The sequence below is a fragment of the Corythoichthys intestinalis genome, chromosome 14, assembly GCF_030265065.1.
Source record: "Corythoichthys intestinalis isolate RoL2023-P3 chromosome 14, ASM3026506v1, whole genome shotgun sequence".
NCBI lineage: Eukaryota > Metazoa > Chordata > Actinopteri > Syngnathiformes > Syngnathidae > Corythoichthys > Corythoichthys intestinalis.
The window spans coordinates 23,794,318-23,821,392 of record NC_080408.1 but is presented as its reverse complement, the minus strand read 5'-3'; the positions used below and the strand labels follow the sequence as shown (position 1 = coordinate 23,821,392).

The following is a 27,075-nucleotide window of genomic DNA, read 5'->3' as shown; positions in this document are numbered from 1 at the left end:
ACTGCATCATTTCGTGTGGCCGTCAAAATAGAAATCATGTTCATTAACAACATTGCTTTTGGTGAAAATAACATTTCTGTAGTCCTCGATGAAAGAGACATAAATAAGAGAATATTTACTTTTTTGTTCCCTTTTAAAATAAGTAAATAAAAATGTTTTAATCAAAACAAACAAAAAGATAAAACTGGTACTTACAGTTTTCCCATTTTTGTTTGATTAAAAATGTAAATAAATAATACAATTAAAATAAAAAAAATATTTTTTAAAAGAATGAATTAAGAATAAAATTACATATAATGATAACGCTGTTAATGATTCATATAAATATTTTAAAAATCTGAATATTTGCTCTTTTTTTCCCCTTTTTGTATTTTTTTTAAATAAAAAAAAAAAAATAGTAAATGAAAAAAAAAAAAAAACAAACACTAAAATTCCACAAAAACTTCCCTATTTACTTCCAATGGTGAAAAAAAGACCCGACATCAACAGGAAGTGACCAATGAGCAGGAAACCCTAAACCAATGCAAACACCATGACAAATCCCCCACCCACCCCCAAAAATAAATAAATAAAAAAACGAAAAACTGCACTAAAAGACAAAAATACATCAAACCATGAAAAATCTAAAAATAAAAATAATAAAAATGAAAAACTGCACTAAAAGGCAAAAAAAACCAACAACCTGAAAACAGTGAAAAAAATGTTTTAAAAAAAATAAGAATGTCAAACTGCAAAAACTGCAGGGAAAAAATGGTAAGACTACAAAAAACCCCCCCCCCCCAAAAAAACATACAAACCATGCACGCCCACAAAAAAATAACAAAGCCCCCCCAAAAAATCGCAACGACCCATAAATATTTGAAAAACCATGGAACACGTTTAGTTTTTGTCATTATAGGGCACTCATTGGCTGGCATTGACAAATCAAGTTGAAGTAACTCGAAAGTGCAAATTACTGAAATTCTTCAAGTTCTCCGGAAATGACATTTTCTATTTCTATGTCATGTTATCAGGTAAACTAATTTTGATTCTGAATTTCTCCACATATACACTGCTGGCCAAAAGTATTGGGACCCCTGCAATTCTGTCAGATAATGCTCAATTTCTCCCAGAAAATGATTCCAATTACAAATTCTTTGGTAGTAATATCTTCATTTATTTTGCTTGCAATGAAAAAGAGAATGGAGTTTTAAAAAAAAATCATGATCATTTTACACAAAACTCCAAATATGGGCTGGACAAAAGTATTGGTAGCACAATCTTTAGACTGTGAACAACTGCTTCCAGTATCCATCAGTTAGTTTCTTACAATGCTCTGCTGGAATTTTAGACCATTCTTCTTTGGCCAACTGCTCCACGTCTCTGAGATTTTAAGGGTGCCTTCTCCAAACTGCCATTTTCAGATCTCTCCACAGGTGTTCTATGGGATTCAGGTCTGGACTCATTGCTGGCCACTTTAGAAGTCTCCAGTACTTCCTCTCAAACATTTTTCTTGTGCTTTTTGAAGTGTGTTTTGGGTCATTGTCCTGCTGGAAGACCCATGACCTCTGAGGGAGACCCAGCTTTCTCATACTGGGCCCTACATTATGCTGCAAAATTTGTTGTTAGTCTTCAGACTTCATAATGCCATGCACACGGTCAAGCAGTCCAGTGCCAGAGGCAGCAAAGTAACCCCAAAACATCAGGGAACCTCCGCCATGTTTGACTTTGTGTTCTTTTCTTTGAAGGCCTCGTTTATTTTCTTGTAAACTCTATGTTGATGCCTTTTCCCAAAAAAGCTAAACTTTTTTCTCATCTTACCAGAGAACAGTCTTCCAAAACATTTTTGGCTTTCTTAGGTAAGTTTTGGCAAACTCCTGCCTGGCTTTTTTATGTCTCTGGGTCAGAAGTGGGGTCATCCTGGGTATCCTACCGTAGACTCCCTTTTCATACAAACGCCAACGGATAGTACGGGTTGACACTGTTGTACCCTCCGACCTCCAACTGCAGGATAGCTTGAACTTGCTCGTTAGTCGAGGTTTTTTTTGGGGGGGGGAAAAAAACCTGTCCTGTTCAGCTGTTTGACACGGAGAATGGAAGTCTAAGTGCCCGGTTGGTCTGAACAGTTTTAATGTTTCACATTAAGAATATGACATACTCCCATTGTGATCATTCAACATACCTCGTTTATTATGACAAAGCAGCAAACAGGAAGGGGTTATGGGGGAACAGAAGAAAAGGAACACGAGAAGAAAAGAAACAAAACAACAAGAAATACATTGAACGTCTACACTAACTACTAATATGTTGGCGCTATCGTCAGCTAGATGTATTTCCGGTTGACACCATGTGGGGGGCCTGTTGACCAGGGAAAGAGGGAGACGGGGGTGAGGGAGTCTATAAGCTAAATGATTGAAAGGGGTAGAGTGTACACAAATCAGCTCTGTGATCTAGCACCCAGTAATCGTGTGAATCCCTTGTGAATGTAAGCCCGTTGGCGACCGACCCTATACCACCCCATCGCCAATCCCGGCACCGGGATCCCCCATCCGAGCGCGCCCTATAACATCCAGCCGCAAGTGAGCCCCAGCAAGCGCGTGACAGCCACGCAGACCAGTGGAGACGCCACAGTCGAGGTTCTTTATCCACCATCCGCACAATCTTTCGTTGAAATCTTTCATCAATTTTTTTTCCCGTCCACATCTAGGGAGGTCAGCCTCAGTGCCATGGGCTTTACACTTATTGATGACAATCCGCACGGTAAAAAAAAGGAACATTCAGGTCTTTGGAGATGGACTTGTAGCCTTGAGATTACCCATGCTTCCTCACAATTTTGCTTCTCAAGTCCTCAGACAGTTCTTTGGTCTTCATTCTTTTCTCCATGCTCAATGTGGTATACACAAGGACACAGGACAGAAGTTGAGTCAACTTTAATCCATTTTAACTGGCTGCAAGTGTGATTTAGTTATTGCCACCAACTGTTACGTGCCACAGGTAAGTAACAGGTGCTGTTAATTACACAAATTAGAGAAGCATCACATGATTTTTCAAAGCGTGCCAATACTTTTGTCCAGCCCATTTTTGGAGTTTTGTGGAAAATGATCATGATTTCCCCCCCATTCTCTTTTGTGTTTTTTCATTGCAAGCAAAATCAATAAAGATATTCCTACCAAACCATTGGTAATCTCAATCATTTTCTGGGAGAAATTGAGCAGTATCTTACAGAATTGTTGGGGTGCCAATACTTTAGGCCAGCAGTGTACTGTATGTTCTGCAATGTGGTTTCTGTATAATAGTTTCTATAATTGCAATTGATGTTAAAAAGCATTATTCGAAGTGCCTAGTGAAACTCACACCACATAAATACTTTTGAAATGTCTTTATTTTGTAGGGAAATGTCCAAAAATGTCAAGGAAACAAATACAATCTGTTCGAGAAAAATAGATGATCATTATCATCATCATCACTAGTATCATCATCATTGCTGTGAACCCTGACTAGGAAAGCAAGCACCATATTGTAAAGTGGTAAACGAGTACAATGAAAAATGGAAGCCATTTTTTCAAATTTCAGATTTATTTTCATTTGAAGATAAAATAAAAACATTCAATTTTCAATAACAAAAGAAAATAACCCGTGTTCACTATTCCCACATATAAAATTAAGGCCAACTTTCAAAACTGTATGTCACTGTCCAGCAGGACTTTTTAATGACAATGTACAAAAACACATTCATTACACAGTCAACAACAATAATAGTAATAGTCATAATAATAATGACAACATCTTTTATATAAAAAGGGGGAAACACACAGTTTATTGCTCATGCTGATGGTTTCTTTCCCTTTTCTGGTTCACACTGGCTCGGTTATGTTTTACTGGAATGTTAAACCAACACAATGACTGCGGTTTAAAAAAAATGTGCTTTTGCATGAGAGTGTGTGTGTGCAAAGGAACTGTGCGTGCGTTACAGTAAGTACTGTATACTGGTAGTTTGGGCGAAGGGAGAGAGGGGGTTGAACACATAATTTGCTTACACCAAGAACAAGCTCTGTGAAGAGGCCGCAAACGCTGACAGAAGATGTCAACTTGACAACAACGCATTGAAAAAAGGCTAAAACAAACAAACAGCCGTGAGCTGGCGTCAGTGACCGCAAGGGCAGAGAAGCAGATGGAAGGCCGGAGTGGTTGAGCGACAGAGCAAAATGAATTGATCTCCGCATTTGATGAGATAGCGGAGAAAGTCGCCTTCCATTTGTTTCTCTTTCTTCCTCGCTTGTTCCAACTACACCTTGTCCAGTAAGGAACGTTGGCAGTAGAGGAGCCGGCGAGGAGTACCGTAACGACGGAGAAAGACCAGAGCCGCTAGCGTTGCGATCACGCACACCAACAGGAACAACGGAATGACCACAGCGGCCGCCCCGCCGCCGCTTCCCCCCCTTCCTTCTTCGTCCACCTCGATGATGATCACCTCTGTATCCTCGACTTCCTTTTCCCGCTCCACCTTGGTCTCGGTTTCTCTGTCCCTCTCCCTGTCCTTGTCCGTCTCCCTGTCTCGGGTTCTGTCCTTGTCGTCGTCATTGTGGTCCCTTTCCTTGTCTTTGTCGTGGCCGCCTCTTCCCCCGTCTGTCTTGGGGTCTTCGTTTGGACAGCCCATCCAATCTCGCAAGGCGGACTTCGGGTATCCGGGCTCCACGCGCATCATCTGATTGTTGAACTTCCAATATTTGTTGGCTTTGTAAAAGTAGGTGTACGCTGAGAAGGAGAAGAAAAGTCATTAATCATCGGTATATCTTCAATTGATTTAGGTTTGCTTCGTTTTTGCGATTCATTATTGTGTTTATTTAAACTTTTAACCTTTTAGGGAAAGAATCACATCCCCCAAAATGCTAAGCATCAAAATAACGATGATTCCACTACAATGAGCCCACCCCTGACATTTTTGAGTCATATTAGGGGAAAGATCTTATCTTGAATGGGAGGTTGTAATTCGACAAAATAATATAAAATTAGGGCTGCAGCTATCGCATATTTTACTAGTCGATTAATTGATGAATTATTTTGTTCGAAAAATCAAGTAATCGGATAAGGAACATTAAAAACAAAAAAAAAATACCCGAGCTGAACCTCAAACGGTATAAAAAAATTAATAAATGAGGATCTCAGTACAACAAAAGAACAATTGGCTAACTTACATAGCAAAAGTCCGCTAGCTTAAATGCTATAAAATGCTAACTCCCCCCCCAAGGCTCTTAACAAATGGTTCAAACACATACACCCCCCCCACCCACAAAAAAAGGGCTAAATATACCTATAAACTAAATTACGAATGCATTAAAAAAGAACATTAGCTCAAACAAAACTTATATTGGTCTTAACAGGGAGCAGCTGGATTCAGCCATGTGAAATGTCCCAGTTATGTTAAATTCACTGTTGCCACTAGAGGGCAGTGTATCCACCCAAATCAATAAAATTAAATGCAAACACTTTAAAAAAAAAAGTGCCACACGGTTACTAACTGTCATATCCTATTGCTTAGCCACAACTGGATCCACTACCTTATTGCTTTTCATCTTTCACACAGCCGCTGGAAACAGGAATATTTAATTCATCTGCAGGCGACCGTCATGATTTTACGACCTTATGCCGGTGTGCACTGGTCCTTATGGGAAATGCAGTCTTCCTTAAGGCAAACACTACCGCTTTTGTCCACCGGCGTTGCAAAAATCGACTAAAACTGAAAAGTTACCAAGTGTTGCTTTAAAGCTATTATTTAAAACTCAGTTAAAAATATTGTATTTATAAGAAGATTAAAAGGATTCAGAGGCTATAGTCACTGTACAGGGCGAAAATGTTTTCCATCTTTGGGATGATTTATGATTTATGTGTTATTTATGAAAAAGTAATACAAAATTCGAGCAGAATAATCTGTTCATCTGTTTTATCGTCAAACATGGTGGGATGATTTTAGTATTTCGCATGTGGATTATTTACATTTTAAAGAGTGGACCTAAAATGTCCTGTAACTGCGTAAAACAGTTCAACACATATTCTAGATTAGGGTTCACTAAATCCGGACCTCGGTGCCACTTTTCCTGCCGTGTTTTCCATGTCTCTCTCCTCCAACACACTGAATCAAAATAATCAGGATCAAGGGTGTAGGTTTGGTCTCAACATTGGTAGGGACGATATGGCATAACCTGCACGTACACTTTTTGCTGGGGACATTCTTAATGATCAATGCAAAATAAATCTGTATTGTCTTGTACTAACTTTTATGTGTATTAGTTCAGCCTACAGCGTTCAATTCAAACCTTTGTTTTCAAAAATTACTAATGAAACATTTTGAAAAAGTTCCAGAAAAAATGTCCGGATTTTATGAGCAAATTTAAATTGCATTATTTGAACATAAATTATATTAACATACTGTACACAATGTATACAAGCTTGTTAATCATCTCTTAACTATCCAGGAATGCCAAAAAAATAACAACATTTGTCTGAAGACCACTCAACATTGTCTACATAAAGAAATTAAATATAACTGAAAAAAACTTCATTGTCAGGGAATAACAAAAAAAAAAAAAAAAATGGAGCCGTCCTTCATGTAAAACACTACTGCTTTTGTTCACAAGCACAGCCAAACTCAAAAAAAAATGAAAGCTCCAGTCAGCGGCTTTAAGACCACATAAATCAAATAATAAGTAAAATTGGGGTAAAACTCGGTTCACTACATTTCTCACAGTTTAATTAACGTTAACAGTAATGGTAAATGGTGTTACACTTGTATAGCGCCTTTCCAGAAAACACATAAAGGAGGACACTTCTCTCTAAGCAGCTATCTATACTCGAGTTTTGCAGGTTAGCAAGTTCACACAGTTTAATGTTATGCTGACTCTGATGCAGGTCAGACTTTCAATAGCAAAATTAGGGGTGTGTTCCCCACTTCCACAACATTGGTGTCTTTTACATTTCTTACAGTGGCTGCTGCTGGCTGGGAAAAAAAATCTTACCTAAGTTTGTGTGTGTGTGTGTGTGTGTGTGGGGGGGGGGGGGGGGGTCAGTCATCAGCCAATCAAATGTGCATTTAGGAGGAAAAAAATGGACCGGCACATTCAGCAAGGGAAAAGAGTTACATGTAAGTCTGAACATAAATCACTTAATAATGGTGGGGTTAATTACAACAATTAAAACATATGGGAAGACAATCTAAAGGACCTATATAACTTAAGTCATTATATAACACAAATAAAGTTGCTTAAAAGTTGGTGGGGACAATTTGAGCATCCTGAAAAGTTGGTAGTGTTTTGTCCCTACCGTCCCTATGTAAACCTACGCCCTTGATCAGGATCATTATCAGGCTTCTGGTGAGGTTGCTGATGACATAATAATTTGATTCAGGTGTGTTAGGGGAGAGAGACGTGGAAAACACGACAGGAAAAGTGGCACGGAGGTCCGGATTTCGTGAACCCTGTAATCTAGATGATTTAATTTGCATGTCAAAATTGCTAATGTCTGAATTTTGGCTGCAAGAACTCCACTTACCTTGATCTTTGCTCATGAAAGCTGCCTTGATATTGTCAGGCACTCCTTGCCAAACACTTACAGGCCTTGGGTAACCACTGTCAACACTTCGCGATGCTTCGTTAAAACGGTAATACCTACACAAACGAAAAAAAGTAAAAGGACGTTATGGTATGCGTCCGTCTATTGTTGTCCCATTGATCTGAAACACAAAGTTAAGACTGACTTGTCTCCTCTGAAGTAGTACGTCTGTCCAGTAGGGGTGTAATAAAGTGCGGCGTCTATTCGATCTTTGGGGAGACCAGTCCCCATTTCCTTCAGCTTTTTGGGGTAACCACCATCGAGAACAGATTCAGTAAAGACCCAGTATCTGTCACCTATCCAGAGAGAGGCGATACAAATAATGATGATACTGTATTTCCTTGAAACTAGAAACCACTAGATTTAAGGGCTAAAGCTGAATTCACCTTTAAAGAAAGCAAAAGTTCCATCCTCCCGTTCAAAAGCAGCATTGATGAGAGGAGGCAATCCCCTCCAGAAGTGACCAATAGGCATGGGGTATCCATCCATCACGTGATTGTTTCGCACTCGCCAGAACCAGTTATCCTGAGTGGGCAAAAACAGATTTTGAATCCTCTGAACCCCAAATGTCATAAAACAAGATCTGCTTTACCTTAAAGACAAACATTTCTCCTCTGAGGATGGCGATGGTGTCGAAGTGTCCCTCGCAGATGTTCGGCCCAAAACGAGTCTTGTCTGGTACATAGCTGGGAGTTGTGTCTTCTGGCGTGCTGGGTGTCACAAATGGCGGCTGAGGGCCTGATCCAGAGCCTAAAAATGAGGGAAAACATAGCAGTGAGTAATGCTTCTTCTGTGGCATTTCTTCATTTTTATACCTGATCTCACAAAGTGGTTGCGGTATTGTGTTTTATGTGAGGGATAGTTTCAAGATGAACATCCATTACCCACCGTAAAGTTGCTGTATGCCTCTGAGGTCATCTTCAGGAAGTTGAAAGTTCTCAGTGTCCATCCACTGGTAGAAGGGAGCCATGATGGCTGAGGGGTCACTGGAGTGCTCCATACCGAGAGCGTGACCCAGCTCGTGCACAGCAACCAGGAATACATCATTGCCTGTAGGCAACAAACCATTACAGAAGGTGACTGAGTAGGAATAGGAAAAAAAGGGAAACATTTTATGTACCATACTACAATTGAATTTGTACAAACAAACACACTGTAAATGTATTTGTGTACAAATACAAACACTGCAAGCTGTGTAGAATATGAGTGTGACAATATCTCGATATAGCGATACATCGCGATATTTTGCAACCCGATCGATTATCGGTATGCTCCCGCCAAATATCGATACTTTTATTTGACATATTGGCGATACAATGGGAGTATGGATGCTGTAAAGTGCTCAATGTTTGTTGAGCAATTCCTTGGTGGTCCACTAGTGGCGCTCAAGAGTGGCGGTGAAGGTAAAGTGCGCACAAGTCGCCTAAAGAAGAAGAGAGGAAGCTCCAAGTAGTTTGAAAAAAAATAAAAAAGCTGAGAAAAATATTGCTACAAATCACACGTGTGGACACACTTTAGATTTTACACCAACAAGAAAGGAAGTAAGGTGAACAAAGACTTTGCTGTATGCAAGAATTGTCTAAAAAAATAAGGTTCACCGGCAGCTGGTGACGAAGTGGACACCGGATTTCTTCACTGCTTCGCTTTCATCACTTGAGGTAAGAAAGTTTTTGCAATGTAATTGATTTTTTTATTTACGTGTATTATTTTGATGACATTTGGTGTTGAATGATATAAAATAGGGCTTCAGCTATCAAATATTTTAGTAATCGAGTAATCGACTGAAAATTCTATCGATTAATCGAGTAATCGGATAAAACATTTTTTTTTTAGGTAAAGAGCAATTATAAATATACATGAGAAAAAAAGACATTTAATCCAATATTGAACCATTTTCAGTCAATCAATGTCTTTATTTTCGATGTACATTGTTGAAAACAGCCAACAATTGCATCTCGGATGTGACTAGAATTTTTTTTTTACTGCTTTCACTCAAAAAAACTTCAAGATCTTATAAAAAAAAAAACATATTTCTTACCTAAAAATGTAATTACGCTTGATAACACACATCACTTGAAAGCTACGTGTTTTTTCCCTACATGTTTCAATTTAATTTCCATTTGTGTCAAGCTATTTTTAAGTTTTAGTTAAGTTTTAAGTTAGTCTAAACTGTAAGTACTGATAGGATTTTGAGTTTTTGCAGTGTTCAAAATAAATGTATGATACCTGCTGTATTGGAGCACATTAGGGACCAGTGCTACTTGGTGTTTTATTCAGCAGTGACTACTGAGCTAAAATTGACAGTTAGCATTTTTATTTTACACACCCATCACTCTACAGCGCTATGTTTTCACAGATTAAATAAAGCCTGCATGTAGGACACGTTAGCCACGCATCGACAGTGGTCATAATCAATAGAAACCTAGCCCTCAGAAGGCCTAACGTTATGTGAGTGAGTGAGAGTAACGTTAAATTTATTAGTGCTGAGAAGTCTACTGCTTTAAGATGGCGGCTGTTTACTAACGCCGCCCAGACGCGGCAGAGTGTCATTTCACATCTAGTTCTAAATGCATGCGATATCTAAGAGACGCATCAGATACTACCAGCTACCACACTAGCATCATGCGGGCGTAGTTTTTAGCAAAGTCGGCGTAGTTTGTAGCGGCTGTCGGCTGCAGTAACTTTTTTTAAAAAATTATTATTGCTTCTTCCTCTACGCACGTGACGTCAGCGCGTTGTCCAGCATTAAAAGTAGTCCGGGCAAAACGTGATGCTTAGAGCTGGCAAAATTAAACGATTCCTCAAGGTGAATAAAATTACTCGGATCAGTTTTTAAACTCCAGTTGCTCGAGTACTCATTTCAGCTCTAAAGTTGACTGCACAATAATCAACAACACATAAATGAATTTCAATGTGCAATAAACACATAGGTGGGGGCGGGCGCAAATGCGCGCGCGCAACCTGGTAGTACACCGTACACACAAAACGTGGCAGCAACTTAGCACTTTACACAAGAAGATGCTAAACAAACATGTCACCTCACGGCATAAATGTGCAACACGATTATGATGTAAAAAATGCCTGCCGACTTGGCGCAATAATTACCCGCCGTTGCAACGGCAAAGCTGCTCAACGGCTGGGCATGTAGCGGCTACAACCTATCGCTGGGACCCTCCAGAATGAAGCTATACTCACTTTCATTCATGGACGCATACAGATCAACATTCCCTCGCACATCTTAACAGGTGGCTGCACTCTGCTCAATTGTGCACCCGCGCTGGTACACGCCTTCCTCAGTCCCAAAATACTTAGCGCGTGTTACTTGAAACCAAAACAGGAAGTAACTCTGAGCGGTTACAATGGAAACGAACACGTAGTAAGTAGATGGGAACCTTTCTAACAAACTCTTCTTACATTACTACAATATTCTTCATTCTACATAGATTATGAGGCAATAACAAAATAGTATCGCACAGACATTAAAGAAACTAATCAGATTACTGGTTTGGCACGATGAATGAGTTAGATTGCTTGTTACTGAAAGAAAGTGATCAGATTAGTAACGCATTACTGACAACCATGGTCTTGAACGCAGCCAATATTGTCGCAGCTGAGGCGGTGTGAATTACCCTTAAAGAATCCTGGAACAAATTGTCAAATGACCTCCATCAGAGAGACTTTTTTATGGGCAAATTGTATTGACTAACATGTGACGCACACGCATACCTGAATTTTCCATAATTCAAAATTGAGGAAATGAAGGCAAATGTTTGCATGTCGTGTGAATGCTAAATTTAGGACGTGTCTGTCAATCCCCAAAATAGTGTTTCCTCATTTCTATAGCATGACTGTGTAAATGAGCTACTTCATACCAAGCAGAGACAGGACATGCCAACACTTGTTCAATGCATGCACTAGCAAAACAGTAACAGTCACATTTCCAAGAATTTAAACTCTCAGCAAACAACACCCTTACCTAGCAAATCCCGGTTTCCAATAGTCCAAGGCTCGGCTGCATCAAAGTGGGTGTCACCCCCGATGCCATGGGCCGGGAAATAAGCATGAGCCAGGAAGCCTCCCTCGCCATCAAAGGGGCTGCTGTCACCGTGGAAACCCTCAGCGAAGAATATCATGATATCCGCAAACTCCTCCACCTTATCCCGTATGTAATGGTAGGGGATCTCCCGGAATCGCAGCGGGGTAACGCCTTCCCACACCTTGAAGGCCTTCCTGATGGCCTCGTGGGTTTCGTACTCGCCCACCTTTGGTGTGTAGTTCTGTATTCTGAGGAGGGTCAAACATTAGGTTATTAAAGTTAGGAAATTATACACTAGGTAGAAGCACTGTGGAAAGACAGTTACCATTTTAAAGGGAACTTCGGACTTAAAGTCTTATAAGCTCTAAAAGCCACAATTGTCCTCTTTTACTAAAATATGTCATTAGAAACATAAAATATTGCCGTTGATTTAAAAATCTATATTTCGTACCCGCTTTGACCTATGGCGAGCGCCATGTTTTCTGCGTCCAATGGACGTTCGAGGTGATGACGTTTTTTGTCACTGTCACTGGACAAACACTAACGGTGGTCTGCAATTCCTTCCTACGCTGCGAGAATTCCAACACATGCGCACATTGATTAAAAGCGGCGAGTACTAACCATTTGTGTTTTTATTGAGTCTTTTATTACCATTTTTAGTGCCTCAAAATACTTTTTGCATGTGTTTCCCTCTCACACTTTTAAGCATAGTGTTTTCTTGTGGTAGCTTTCTAGCAGATTGTTGATATGTTGACCACATTAGTCATGTAGCGTATTTAAACCATCCTTATTTGATATTACAACGTCTAGGTATTTCCTTAAGGCATCTTTAATATATTCTGTCTGTATGCATCTAAACAAAAGAAGCTGAAAGTGCACGGTAGTACTTTAGGTGTCAAATTTGCCTTTTGTAGGACATTTCGCCGTTGTAACACATTTTGGCAGGACACAGGTTTTGTCCTACTCTCGTCTCGTCTCATCCTGTCTTTCCTGTTAATTTTGCTTTTGCTGCTCATTTTGTGACAGCCCTGTCATGCTCATTAATATTCCTCTCAGGTTCAAATTGAAAGGGCTGAACAGATGACATGTTAATGTCGCTAGAGTCATACTATGGAAGCCCGACAGCATAACCCAGTGACGTCAACGCCCTGCGACGTCAACAGCAATGGCGACCTGCTAGTTAAACTAATTTTACAAATTGTATAAAAACAAAAACTTCAAGAGTTTTAAAAATTATTTTAACTCATAATAACATTTATCTTTTAAGAACTACAAGTCTTTCTATCCATGGGTCCCTTTAAGAGACTGATGTTAAAAATGATCCACAACTGACAGATAGATTTGTGCTTTAACAAATGCAGGGTCATACCAGTCCAAAAAATACATGTGGATAACTTACGAAAACGTGATTTCGTTCTTGGGCCACTTCAGGCCCTGGATGGCGTAACGCTTTCTCCTCAGGTTGGTCTTCAATTCAGCGCCAAACTTGTCTGGTACGCCACAGCGAGGTCGCTGCATTGCCCTGTTAGACGACACACAATTTTATGGCAAGTATTCTCATTGTGTATTAGGGCTGCCACGATTCATCGACTGATCGGCAGCTAATCGACTATCTATTTAATCGATGACTATTTGATATTCAATTAATTGTTTGGAGACATTTTTGACCTAAAAATGCAACACTGCTCTTTAGGCTCTTAATAGTAAATGCACTTATTTATTGTATTTTTTAAATAAACCTAAAAACAAAAAGGGGAAAAAACTTTTTAATTTAATTAAAAAATACCAAGAAAATAACAGTAAATATCTTTTTTTTTTTTTTTTTTTAACTATGACAAAAGACTAAAAAGGAAAAATTAAACACATTTTTAATTCACATTTTGAATTAGTTCATTTGTTAAAACAAGATCAAATAATAAAATGAAAACTGTAAATATTTTTTAAAATTTTATATTCAAAACAAACAGTAGCTCTAGTCTGATTTCTCTAGTTAGCAATGAAAGCAGATAGTAATCCTCATTATAAATACAAGTTAAATATTTTAAGACATCTGAATTTGCTTTAGAAAAATATCAGATTAATATAACATGATTTCCCCACGAGCTAATTTGTTGAGTAATTGCAAAAACAACTGGTGATTACTCAACTATTAACTCTTCAATGCCATTGACAATGATAGACGTCAAATCATGTGGCTCTTTTCATCCTGCTGTAAATTAAAATTAGTTAGCCACTAGTAGACATGCAACCCAATCGACGTCTACAGCCGTCAACAACAGCCAATGACTTCAAATAATCGTTTATGGCAGCCCTATTGTGTATGTAAATGAACTGAAAATCAACTTTGATATGCAATTGAAGGCTTCTCACTCGATAGTGTTTGTGTCAAATGAGCCGGTGACAGTGAGGCCGTAGAACCTCTGCATGGCGGCGATGGCTGACGAGACAGAATGTGGGGAACGCTGGGTGTGCGTCCGCATGTCTCCTGGGGGAAGGTAACCATATTGTTGCAGCCATGACTGCGGGAAAAAGAATCACACGAGACAATATGTTATGTTACTTGTTAAAACTATTACAAAACCAACAGAGAAAATTGCTCAACTCCAAACAGACGGAAAACTTCTTAACAACACTGACACAACACGTTTTGAACTTTTTGAACCTTGACCAAGATAACAAAAAACAGAATGTTTTTGGACTCACGCAAACTCCATGTTTAAGTATTAAGTGCAGCTGTTATGGAAAAAAAAAATCCACACTGATGCACAAAATAAGCTGTTTTAGTGTCTTGGTGCCAACAAAAGCAACATCATCTGAAGCCCCTCTGGCAAATCGCCATTCAGTGACTTACTCCAAAAGCCATTCAACCATCAATAGTCAGTTTAGAACTATGATTCCCTGAAAGCAGAAACAATTCCAAAGAAATACTCCAACAACAAGGACAGCTCAGGTTTGGACAAAACCTCCGCAAGCCAGGATACGAATGAGGAAATTCCCTCTGTGGCTGCTCGGTACTGATTTGGTGTCAGTACTGCAATGGTCATTGAGTTCTTCAGTTCTCTCAGGCTGAACTTGACCTTACGTTCCCCTGGAAAACCCATTCCACCGTGGCGCTGGCTTGACATTCTGGACAGATGCCAGCAGCTTTGCTCAGCACCGCTCCTATGCAGCTTCTTTCCCTCTGTGACCCAAAGTCGGAAAAAATAAAGCAAAACACTGAGGCTATTAAAAAAAAACGACTCAAACTAAACCCACTTGGATATTCTGTTGGAAAAATTCACTCAGAGAGTAAAGTGACCCTTTTTATTACCGGTATTAGATGGTTGAAATGTAACATGACATGACCGTATACAATAAAATTAGACATTATTGGAATACAACATGAGGTTCTGCTTCACAGTATTGTCAGAGTTAATGCAACAATTCCTTAACAAGCATAAATTGCCACGGTTCTATAATAACTAACTTGTATTTGACAATATCTGAATGTAAGCATCTTTTAGATTGTTAGTTGTAACGCAGGATCAAAATATATGAACTGAGAACCACACTAAACAGATTAAAATGTAACCTCTTCATTGTGTAAAGGCAGATTTGTATGGGTTGTACACAAGGCCCAATGTCCCTTCTTTCAAAATAAAGTCCTGAAAGTATTTGAAAACCCTGCAGTACCTGACATTAGCCACTGGGTCCGGCTCTATCTGACAGAGTAGTTCATATTGACACTCCATTCTAAACAGCCTGATATCACCATCAAAATAAACCTATTTAAATCCTAGTGAAAATTTTGAATTTGGACTGCATGGTTGCATTAATACTTCACAACAACTATATATGGGGTTGGGGGGGGGGAGTTTGTACCATAATCTTTAAGTCGTAATCTATCTTTAAACAAATTTAATCAGAGTGCAGGGTTATTGCCACGTTTCTGGAATCTCTCGAGCAACCTTGGAACCTTTCGTGACCCTCCCCAAAAGCACGGCAACCATGCCTGACGAGCAGCTGTAATGTTTAATTAGAGTGAAATAGACTAAGTTCAGTTGACTATACTTGAAGAACTTCATAGACTTCTTGGACATCTTTATTCTAGTATCTTACACGTTGTTTTGGGTCATTTTTACGTTGGTGACTGCTATCAAAGCAAAGAGCTTAGCTTCGTTGTCTTATTAAGTTATTACTATTTGTATTTCCCCAGCAGCTGCCTGGCGATGACATCCATAGACTTTGCCTGTCTGCCTAAAACAAAACACCATAAAATAACATTTAGGGTGCTTTCACACTGGCAAAAACGGACCAGAGTTCTTTTTCTCATAAGCCACTTTCACACACTCTGAAACACCGGGAATATCACAGGATTTAACCGCGCAGCAGTTGTTTGTGAAAACAATTTCCCGGGTAGACTGACACGGAGATTTCACGGACATTTCATGGGTCGCGTATTAGTATAATGTCCGGGACTTTCCTGGGAAGCGGTGTGCGTAAAAGCAGGCGTTAAATTCCCGGGTCACAGCATGATGGCTGATGACGTAAATATCATGATCGTCACTTCCTCCCTCTTTGCAGTAAGACAAAAAGTGGTGAACAAACATCGCAATTATCAAGGTAGCAAGCAGGAAATAGCTGAATTAAACTGAAAACATAACGAAATTAAATTGCTCCGCTATCGTACAGCCAAGGAAGAAAGTCCATCTTCCATCTTTGGAAATGTGCGGTTTATTTTCTTGCAGATGGTAGAGTCCGCTACTGGGGAAACAAGGTTGTACTTCAAAGCAGAAAACAACGGAGGGGTGCGTTCAATTGTTTATTAAATACAAAAAATACACGCGATTGCTTCAAAGCGGGTATTACACAATGCATCCGTAACAGTAGAAACGAGGGAGGGAGTCCATCGTCCATCTTTGGAAATGTGTGGTTTTTTTGTTGCCGATGTTAGGGTCCGCTACTGCGGAAACAAGATTGTACTTCAAAGCAAAAAACAACAGAGGGATGCGTTCCAGGGTTTATTAAATACAAAAATACACGCGATCGCGGAAAAGGGGGAAAAACACAATGGGTCCGTGACAGTAGGTCGACGGGGATCAATAAAATACTAACCTAAGCGGTAAAACAGCCGGTTAGATAACAAAACAAAGCCAGCGGAATTCTTCCTTCCCAAGCCAGTGGGATTCTTCCTTCCACCCATCTCTTGGATCGCCTGGGCTTAAATATGATGAGCTTGAATTGGCTGCAGTTACGACATCGAGAACACTCCCTTTGGAACAAAACACGATTTGAACAACATTGTGACAGCCAATGCCGACCAAAAATGACATAATGGAAACTGCGCCAGCAGCCCTCCCCGCACAGAGAGCGCCAGTGGGCAACATGGGACAAGACTGTGAAAGTGTCCAACCAGCGTCATTCCCGGGACATCTATACATGCGTGAAAACAATGACGCGAGTAAATCCCACGTCACTTTACATGGGAATTTCCCTTGATATGTGTGTGAAAAGGGCAATATAGTCCACTAATGTGAATGCGCACCCAAACTCTAGTTTGGACCAGACAAACAAACTCTGATCCTCTCAAAAATCGTAATTCTCGGTCCGCTTTAAGCTTTCCAAATTGGATGCAAAAATATGTGATCGGGACTTTTCCAGTCCAAACTATCCTCAAACTTGTCCTCAACTAGAGTCAAATGTGACCTAAATTCTATCCCAGCTGACAGGTTTACAGCCGATTACAGGGCACAATCAAATAAACAACCATTCACGCTCTGTAACATTGTCTCGAATTCCCCTACCATGAACATTTTTAGAATGTGGGAGTAAAGGGGTAAAACCTAGTAAAAAGCAGACATAGAACAAAGGAGAATTGGCAGAAATTCGAAACCGAGACCTCAGAACTTTGAGGCGCATGTGTTAACAATGAGGCCACAGGAGCAAAAAGAGCGTCCGAGGGTGAGACTCGCGCCTCGGGCAGACCTCAGCAGATGGCTTAGTTCTAGCGTCAGCCAGTAATTTCACAAGGAATTCTTACTTGTCGCATCCAAACCTCAAAGTCACTGTCTTTGCCTCATCACTCCACCCTTTCTCCTCTCTGCCCTTTCTCATGGAAAACCCAGAGACTCAGGACCACACCCAGAGCCTATCAATCATTGTTCCAAAGCACATCTGCTGCTGATACTTACTAAATACTATATTCAAGGGACGACATGCTTATTGAAGGGCTTCACCTCTGAAAACATTCAGTATACACGATTTGTGCACATGGGTGTGCTTACGTTCATAAATATATGTTCGGCCCTTGTTGGTTTACAGTAGACTAGTATGAAAAAAACTGATTCTGATCCAACTTGACCGACATTGGCCTGAAGATTTAATTTCTGACTCTTGGACTGTCTGTCTGTGACTTGGAGGTTTCACTGTTTACACTACTTTACCTTTGAATGAGCTCTTTCTGGTTGTGACTCAGACATTGGGCAGCAGTGAAGATGCAGAGACTCAAAGTCTGACGGTTACGCTTTATTGCACATGAGCAGGGGAAAAAGAAGAGGATACATGGCAGACATTTTTAACGTAATTCTGGATGGAGTATAGTAAGGGTGTAACGGTACATGTATTTGTATTGAACTGTTTCGGTACGGGGTGCTCAGTTCGGAACGGAGGCGTACCGAACGAGTTTCTGACGTAATGTAACCCTTACTTTTCGAGGCTGTGAGTCGATCGGGTTACAGTTTCTTTGTGTTGATTATATTTACTCTGTCTTCTCTACTATAATGAGGACCAACACGGTAGGACAGTATAAAACCCAGAAACGTCAACGGCGCGAGAACGTGGCCGCCGCGAGAACGCAGTGAAACGTGGGCGTCAAAGTCAATCAGCCAATGCACACCAGTCGCAGTGCAGCCCTGTGTTAAACGCGTCCCAGAAGCAGCTCAACGTGATGCACACGAAAAGAACGGCAGAGTTTGTTATTTGACGCGAGACGCGGCCCTCCTGCATCAATACTACTAGCTAGGATCGGGCAGACCAGAAGTCACTCGTGTAAAAATACGGTGGATCCGGTCGATTTTCAAACTAATATGCAATCGTAACCCACTTTTTGAGTCCATCAGATCTCTTGAGTGGTAGATCTGGGCACAGTCAGTTGACTTGTCTTTGTTGATTTACAGCTGTCTTCTCTGCAATAATAATAACCAACACGGCCCGGTGTTCAATACAAAACCCTCCTACCAAAACAAAACAAGTAGGAACTAATATTCACAAAGGAACTAAAGTTATACAACATAAAATATACAATATAAATGAATACTAAATCACATTTGTAAAATATAAACACTTAATAAAATAAATAATAGCCCATTTAAATAATATAAATTGAAATGAGCTAAAACACCTGTAAATAAATAATAACACACAGATCCTGCTTACACAATTAAATTTATTAATTTCTGTGTGGCGCTTTAACTTGAGAAAATCCCCCAATAAAGCTTTTGAAAATCGTTCATATGAAAAAAAAAAAATATTCAGTGGGGCATTTCATTTGTAAAATACATCTTAAAATCTTTGTCATTGGGATTGCTTTTCTCTTTAGCACAGGATTTCTTTTTTCTTCTTTCTTTCAGAAAGAAAACTGACCAATACGCGGGGTCTGAAAGGCAAATTGTTGTTGGATTATTGTCTTTAAATACCCGCTACTTTTTGAGCAGAATTCTAGCTTTGTATAGGCTAATGTTCCTATTGTTGAAAGCACAAAAGTGTGTAATAAAGAAGTAGCACATTTATATTTTGCATTTTGTTTTCTTACTGTACCGAAAATGAACCAAACCGACACCTCAGAACCGAGGTACGTACCGAACCGAGATTTTTGTGTACCGTTACACCCCTAAAAGATAGTAATACAATCATCGATTAGCTGATCTTTAAGAATTCTGTCGATCGTGTGGAATTTTTTGTTAATTGAATCTGAAAGTCATGGAGGGAAAATAAACGGGAGTTCAGTCCTGTAGACTCCGTTTCAACGGATTTATGGTTAAACAAGAAACCAGTTTCAGCACTGTATTTATGCTAAAATGTGTTGTTTAAATCAAATGTGAATACATGAAAAACTATATTCTTGAAATAAAGCTACTTGTTTTTTCCCTATTATCTCAAATTGATGTAATACAAAATATATTTAAAATATATATTTAAAAATATAAAAGAAAAAATGCTCCAATACCAGTGACCGATAACAAAGGAGTAGGAGCCACGTCAGTCAGGTTATATGTCCTCAAGATGTTAAAATCATATGTAAAATAACTACAAATAACTTTTAAAAAAATATATGGAATATCACACCAGACTTTGCATCTCACGAAACCTGTTTTGCAAGGAATTGTGTGCGATCTGCTCTTTGCCTTTTTTTGCAACGTGAAATAGAATATTTAGAAAAAGAACAAAGCGAAAAGAGAATATTAATAGAGGAGCAGCTTTCACAATGTTGTATTCCCGGTAATTTGTCGCCTCAGAGGCAACAGTCGATCCGCGATTTATTTGTCTTTCTCTTTAACACAGAATTTTCCAAAGAGGGATATTACATAAACTCTCCTTCAAAAGTTTAGGGTTAACAAGACAGTTTCATATGTTCCAAGGAAACACCACTGTATATACAGTACAGTAAATACATAAATCACTACAAACAGGAAGACTGTTTTTTGCCCAGCATTACTATTCGTGCGGTCCTTTGCTTTATAATTTAACGTGAATTGTTTTTTTTTTTCAGATTTATAAATAAACTCCTTTTCCAATATTTTGACATGTAGGAATTTCTAAAAATTAGAATGTCACACAAGTTTTGATTGAAGTTTTGTATCCTGGTTTGAACAGTTTTCGTGTTTTTGATAGTACTTACCGTAACTTAATTTCACGACTAACAAACAATTAAGAATGTAAAGCAGTTTGTTAAAACATATGTACAATTAACACGGTTATCAATTTGACATTGAAAATAGTCAAAGTAAGCCCCTTTTCATCAGGAGAGGTTATTTACCAGTCCTACCCACAATAGGTAAAAAGCTGTGATACAGAGACAAATGCATTCCCTAAAAACTCATTTAGAACAATACGATTAAACACAGTGGCCATTTCCTGAAATAGACAGATATAACTGAAGAAAAATCAGCTATGAAGTGGGATTGCAGTAGTTGTTTCCATTATCCCTAGTAACATATTTTTTTCGGACTATAAATTGCACCTGAGTAAAAGTCGCACAAGCCAAAAAATACACAATGACGAGGAAACAAACATTAAAAAGTCCCACCCGAGTATAAGTCACATTTTGGGGGGAAATTTATCTAATAAAATACAACACCATGAACAGACATGACATCTTGAAATGCAATTTAAAATAAAGATAGAACAGAGCAGTGCTTTTCAACCGGTGTGCCGTGAGAAAGCGTCAGGTGTGCCACGAGAAATTATCCAACATCGAATTTTTTTTTTTTTTTCACGTCGTCGGGCAGAGTTGCAGTAGTATGAAGGAAGGAGTAGGTAGAAGGTTCTCGGTCGTGTGCGGATGGATGAGCCATCAGCAACCTTACTGTCCGTGACAATGTGGACAGCAGCACGTCTACTATACATCATTTGATTAGACTTGTCAAGTGTCAATACCCATGAAAGTCTTGCTTCCATTTTATCCGTATGTGAAGATCGTCAATCGTCCCCCTGTGTTTTATTCCAACACATTTTCAAGGAAAACAAGGTGGCTGATGGCTAGAAATACGAGCAGTTCCTGAATGCGACACGAGAAATGCCTAGCTCAACTGCACGCGACCGAGAACCAATTCCTTGTAATGCACACTGAGGTCGTGGTGGCAGTCATGGATAGAATTTTAAAATGACAACTTTGAAATCCAAACTGAGCCCAGGACAAGATTCTGACCCGGATGAAAGCCCTATAATGAGTGGTAGTAAAATAAAGGCGAAGACTGAGAGCTCATTGGCAAGGCAATACAGTGAAAGCTATGTTTCGTTCAGATTTGCGTTCATCGGGGATGAGACGAAACCTACTCCAATATGTCTGGTCTGTGGAGAGAAGCTATCCAACAGCGCCATGGTGCCAATTAAGCTTAAACGTCATCTCAAAACGAAACACCCATCGCTTCGCATCGAAACAAGCAGATGGACTATTTTTTTCGTCTTTGTGAAAACAGATAAACAGTAAAATTTTTTGATAAAAACTAAGAAGGTAAATGAGAAAGCCCTCAAAGCCATTTACCTTGTTGCTGAACTTGTTGCTAAATCCCAAAAGTCTTACATTGTGGAAAAGACATTAACACTACCTGCTTCCAAAGCCATTGTCACTGAGATGCCTGCCAGGATATCAGCTTTGTGTTTCACACTGAGTAAGTATAAATATTGAGAAATTATTTTATAATTAATAATTAAAAAGATATACAATCAACAATACAATACATAATTTTAAAACAATAAATAATTTTGGGTTTGTGGTGTGCCACAAGATTGTTTCCAATGCCGTGACTCAGAAAAGGATGAAAAACACTAGAATAGAGAACAACAGGTGGAATAAGTTTATGATATGCTAACGTTACATGATGCATAAACAACGAACTGAGTACCCATGTGCGAACTCCTTCCTCTAGCTGTGGCCACCTAGCTTTGAACCAACAATTGGCTTTTTTTGTGTTCTTCATTTCAGAAAGCGTAACCTCCGCATTTCGCCAGTCCCTTACAACTTTCTCGCCAACTCCAAACTTTCTTTCTGTTGCTCAATTACCGTTTTCGTTTTAATTGTTTTTATAAGTGAGCGCCAATGTTGAAACACACTTGAGCGCCCTATTGTGGTTTAGTGTGAAAATAACATGTGAAATGATATGATGTGTTAAAATTTCACACAAAAGTCGCTCCAGAGTTTAAGTTGTACCCCCGTTAAGTTGTATGAAAAAAAAAACTGGTAATTATAGACCGAAATATGGTAATTCAAAAAACTGAAATTTTGCAATAAGCAACTGGTAATGGAAACGCCTGCATTTTGGGAAAAAAAATACAGATTCATTCATTCATTCATTCTCCATGCCGCTTTTCCTCAAGAGGTTTTCATGGATAAAAAAGGTCACCCAAATATATCCAAAAACATTTTAGGCTTTAATGAAGAGGTTTTTCAGATGTTTTTGCATCAGCTTCTTTCAGTGAACTCCCACGAGATGAAACTTGATGAACAAGAATTATGGGGGCTTTTCAAAAAAAAAAAAAAAAGCCTTCAATGCAAACAAGCTTAAGTCACAACTGTATTTTGTCGAAGTGTTTGAAATATTACTTTTATTATGTAAAAAACTGAAGTGGAACACAAAATGACACGGAAATCATTTTGCATTGGGAAAAAGGGATCCCAATGTGAATCAGAAGCTGTTGTGTTCGACTTCATAGGTTCTAAAGCATAGGAGAAAGACTTGTTTCAAGTCCAGTTTGACCAATGTTTGAGATGCACTTCCCTTTTTTTAAATTATAAATTTCAACTCACTCAAAAGACTGCTGTTGCATGACACTGGGAACTTGTTTTAGCTTTTTGGCCCCTAGCATTCTTCCATCTATCCTTATAAAGGCGTCTGCAGGTGACATGACAAAGCCTTATTCACTTTAGAACGAGGCTGTTTTTACACTACTAATAAGCTGAGTAACTTAAGAGGTGGTAGGAAGTGGAAATGGTCAGTATTTACGCAGACGATGACTGTCAACGTAATGCGGCTTTTGAAGTACAATAAGTGAAACTGCTGCTTGGAAACTTTTTAACTCATTAACTCCCAGCCATTTTCACCGGAGCAACCCCGTTCGCTCTCGGCCATTTTACTGGGTTTTGACTGATTTTGCAAGGCCCACAGAAAATTCTATCTATTGCTATATCAACATGGAACCCACCAAAAGAAAGATTACACTCTCTTCTTTCAGCAGGAAAAAAAGGAAGTTCATATCTTTTTCCATTCTTTAGATATCATCATTAAAAAATAGCTTAGTTTGAGCAATTTTCTCATTTCTGATGAAAAAAACAGAGAAATTGAACTTTTTGTTAAAGCATACATTTCAAACATAACTTTGACTGTAATACAGCTATTTTTTGCTTTTGTGACATCCCAAACATCTGAATAATGTTTTCCTTCTACAAAATAACATAAACAACAAGACAAATAGAGCTTTTGACAGCAAAGTAACAATTTATTTACACATAGCTAAACCATTGAACTGAGAGATGACACTGTTGTGGCCGCGGCTGTATTGGCAGATGGGGTAATTTTTTCCCCTCATCAACGCCTGTCTGTCTCATCAAGATACATTTTTTTGAATCTTTCTTTTGTAGTGACCACTACCTCAACAGAATAAACCTAGGGAAATTGTGTGGGGCATGTGCCTTGTGTTTACATCGTTCTCCACATTTTTCTCACACTTCTTACTTCTTCCAACTTCTGTTTACTATTTCTCTTCATTCATTTCACAATATCCAAATTAGTCAGAAGTTTTAAATTTGTTGATTAAAATTAACTGTCATAGACACTCAAATGCTTAAAAGTATAGCTATAAGAGTATGAAAGAGGAGCATAGGAAGGGTTAACATGAGGGACAGTGTGTCAGTACTGGGAGAGAGTCAGTTGTTCCATTCAGGCCGAGCCAATGGGGAGAAAAATGGGTCCACACGCTGCTAACCCTCGGATGTCATAAACGGATTAAAATTCTTTATTACTCCCATCAATTGTCATAGTGTGTTATAGGCTGCCTGCAAGAGGCCAAAAAATTGCACATTTTTTGGGTGCATTAGCCTTCAAATGAAGTTAAATGAAGTTAATAAAACTTTTCCAATTCTAAAAAAAATGTGGAGATCATTGCAAAAGTAATTTTTATGGTAACAACTCCTATTATTGAGGTTAATCCTTTGGCTATTACCTCATTTCCTGTAACAACATCAATCGCTCCTCAGGGATAGTACCCTGAGGCCACCCACTGTTCGACTCGGGTGTGTCTTTGTCTAGCAGTAAAAAAAAAAAAAAAAAAAAAAAAAAAAAACTGCCGTCCTTCCTTTCTTCCTGTCTTTCTTTCTTTGTTCGTGCAAAGAATACAAACTGTGGACCACATACGTACATTTTACACACATGCATATACTGTAAACATTTGAGCCTATTTGTATGTATACTTAAAGGTTCGGTTTCCGCAAAAATAAAATAGCACAAAAGGAAAACTCGAGACTTACATTATTCTACACAAATGTGAAAAAGGGACTCACTTTCATATTTGGCTTTGTCATCAGGTTTGATTAGAACTTAAATTGTCAATTTAATATTTAACAGCTATGTTATTTAAAATCTGTCTAGAGCGTTATTAGGTTTTTTTTTTCATTGCCAAAGTTGCACTTTGCAGCGCTTTAATTCCTGTTAAGGTACTCTTATTGTTATGCAGTGTTTATGTTTAAAATGTATTATTTGAACTTAGCTTTTTTTTTCCAATAACCACGTGACAAAAAGTGTCTGTTATTTATTTATTTGATTTTGCCGCAGTACATAGAAATAGAAAATTTACTTGTATTTACTCAGTTACTTAAGAAACGTCATATTTGACTTTGATTAAATTGCATAAATAAATCTGGATAGTTCTTTTAGTCCATTTCGCCCAGCCCTAATACGAATGACCCCAAACAACTAGGGCTGCAACTAATGAAACTGATGGTTAATTAAATGATTAATTGGATAAATGTTAATTTTTTTCACCTAACTTTACAATTTAATTTGAAGTTGGTTAAGGCATGTTCTAAGTAACAATGTAGACAAAATGGATGACTATTTCATTCAAAAATAATACTTTATTAAAGTCTGTACTGTTGTAAGTACATAAAATAAGGGTTCTGAGTAGAAAGAATTTCTCAGTAGATAAATCAGACATAAGTCCTGTTCACTCAAATTAAAAAAACTGCTGCTGATTGGCATTTTTTTCTAATGGAGAAAGCGCAGATATAAATTGTGTCAATGACTTATTTATTTTCTTACAACAAACTAAACAAAATCGTATTAGGAGGAGGACGACTGTAATGAATCAGTTTTCTTTATCAAACAGTTGTTCATAAATACAATTCAAATCCAATTTCAAAGCACTCTCTTGTATTACAATTTACAGTTTGAATGGGAGTTTGTGTTGAAGGGAGACTAAGCTGTTATATGAATGGGTTTGTGTGTGTGGTTTCTTTATAAAAAGAAATTAGACACATTTACTATCTAACAAATAACTCAAGTACTTATATGTTTATCCAAAACACAATACAAATGGACACTTAAACCAACACTAGGTAACTTTTCAACCTTTATAAAATATTTTCTTGACATTTTTGATAATAAAGCGACTGGCAGCTATTTGAATGACACCTCTTTTATATCGTGAGGGGGTCTGTATCGTTTTCACCGGCACTAACCACATGGTTGCTAACCGCCATATGCTATTGTTTAGCCACAACTGGATTCATTACCTTATGACTATTCATCCTTAACACAGCCGCTGGAAACAGAAACTAATCCATTTACAGGCGACCAGGAGATTCATTTTAGATTGATTGATGATTTTGATTGATTGATTGAACATGTTTGTTTCGAATATTCAATACAAAGGTACCAATAATCAGTGACAATAATCAAAAGAAAAGAAGAAGAAAATATGAGTATTCGAAAAGTAGTGAGAAGTAAAACTTATTTACTCCCACTCCTTGTCCTTAAGTCCTGATATATCAGTTCCAGTCCTTACATTTAAACATATACATTCTTATTTAACACAAATACAATCCCACCATATAACTCTACATGTTACCCATACACAAATGTCGCAAAAGCCCAGTCCATAAATCAGCCCAGAAAACATAAATAAATAAATAAATAACCCCAATACCCCATATCATAATAATCACAACACACTGGTGGTTGTCCATATCTCCCTCATCCTTATATTTTTTTGAAAATCGTATCTTTATACAGTTTCTTAAATTGTCCCATATTTGTACATTCTATTTAAATCCCCACTAAATTTCTTAAGTAGTTTCACCCCACATACTGATACGCAAAAGCTTTTCCTTGTCAGCCGAAATCTGGGTTCTTTGAAGTCCCAATATCCCCGTAAATTGTAACTTTTTTCATAGTTTATAATAAACAACTGCTGAATATTCTGAGGTAATACATTTTTTATAGCTTTGAACATTATTTGTGCTGTTTGGTATTGTACGATATCAGAAAACTTGAGCAATTTTGGCTTCAAGTGATCCTCTACCTTAAATACATGTAGGCTCTAATAAACCACCATTGTTCTCTTGTACTAAAATATGTTGTTAGAAACACATAAAATGTTGAATCAAAGCCAATATTTTATCATATTTATTACATATTTTGACCGATAGTTGGTGCCATGTTTTGCGGGCTCGCAGTGATGACGTAAATGGGATGTTTCCAAATGTG

The 27,075-nt window shown here is 38.4% G+C and overlaps 1 protein-coding gene across 2 annotated transcripts in view; it reads right to left on the bottom strand.

Annotated features, from left to right (window-relative positions):
* Positions 1-3,362: 3,362 nt before the first annotated feature.
* The window catches only part of mmp14b (matrix metallopeptidase 14b (membrane-inserted)), a 32,827-nt gene continuing 9,114 nt past the window's right edge, over positions 3,363-27,075 (bottom strand). For both annotated transcript variants that reach the window (XM_057857466.1, XM_057857467.1), the window contains 9 exons: positions 13,991-14,139; positions 13,020-13,142; positions 11,561-11,868; positions 8,473-8,634; positions 8,177-8,334; positions 7,971-8,109; positions 7,730-7,880; positions 7,525-7,640; positions 3,363-4,734 (listed from right to left, as the gene is read on the bottom strand). In XM_057857466.1, coding sequence (XP_057713449.1) covers positions 4,265-4,734; positions 7,525-7,640; positions 7,730-7,880; positions 7,971-8,109; positions 8,177-8,334; positions 8,473-8,634; positions 11,561-11,868; positions 13,020-13,142; positions 13,991-14,139 — 1,776 coding nt within the window. In that variant the 3' untranslated portion in view covers positions 3,363-4,264. The remainder of the gene's footprint in view (positions 4,735-7,524; positions 7,641-7,729; positions 7,881-7,970; positions 8,110-8,176; positions 8,335-8,472; positions 8,635-11,560; positions 11,869-13,019; positions 13,143-13,990; positions 14,140-27,075) is intronic.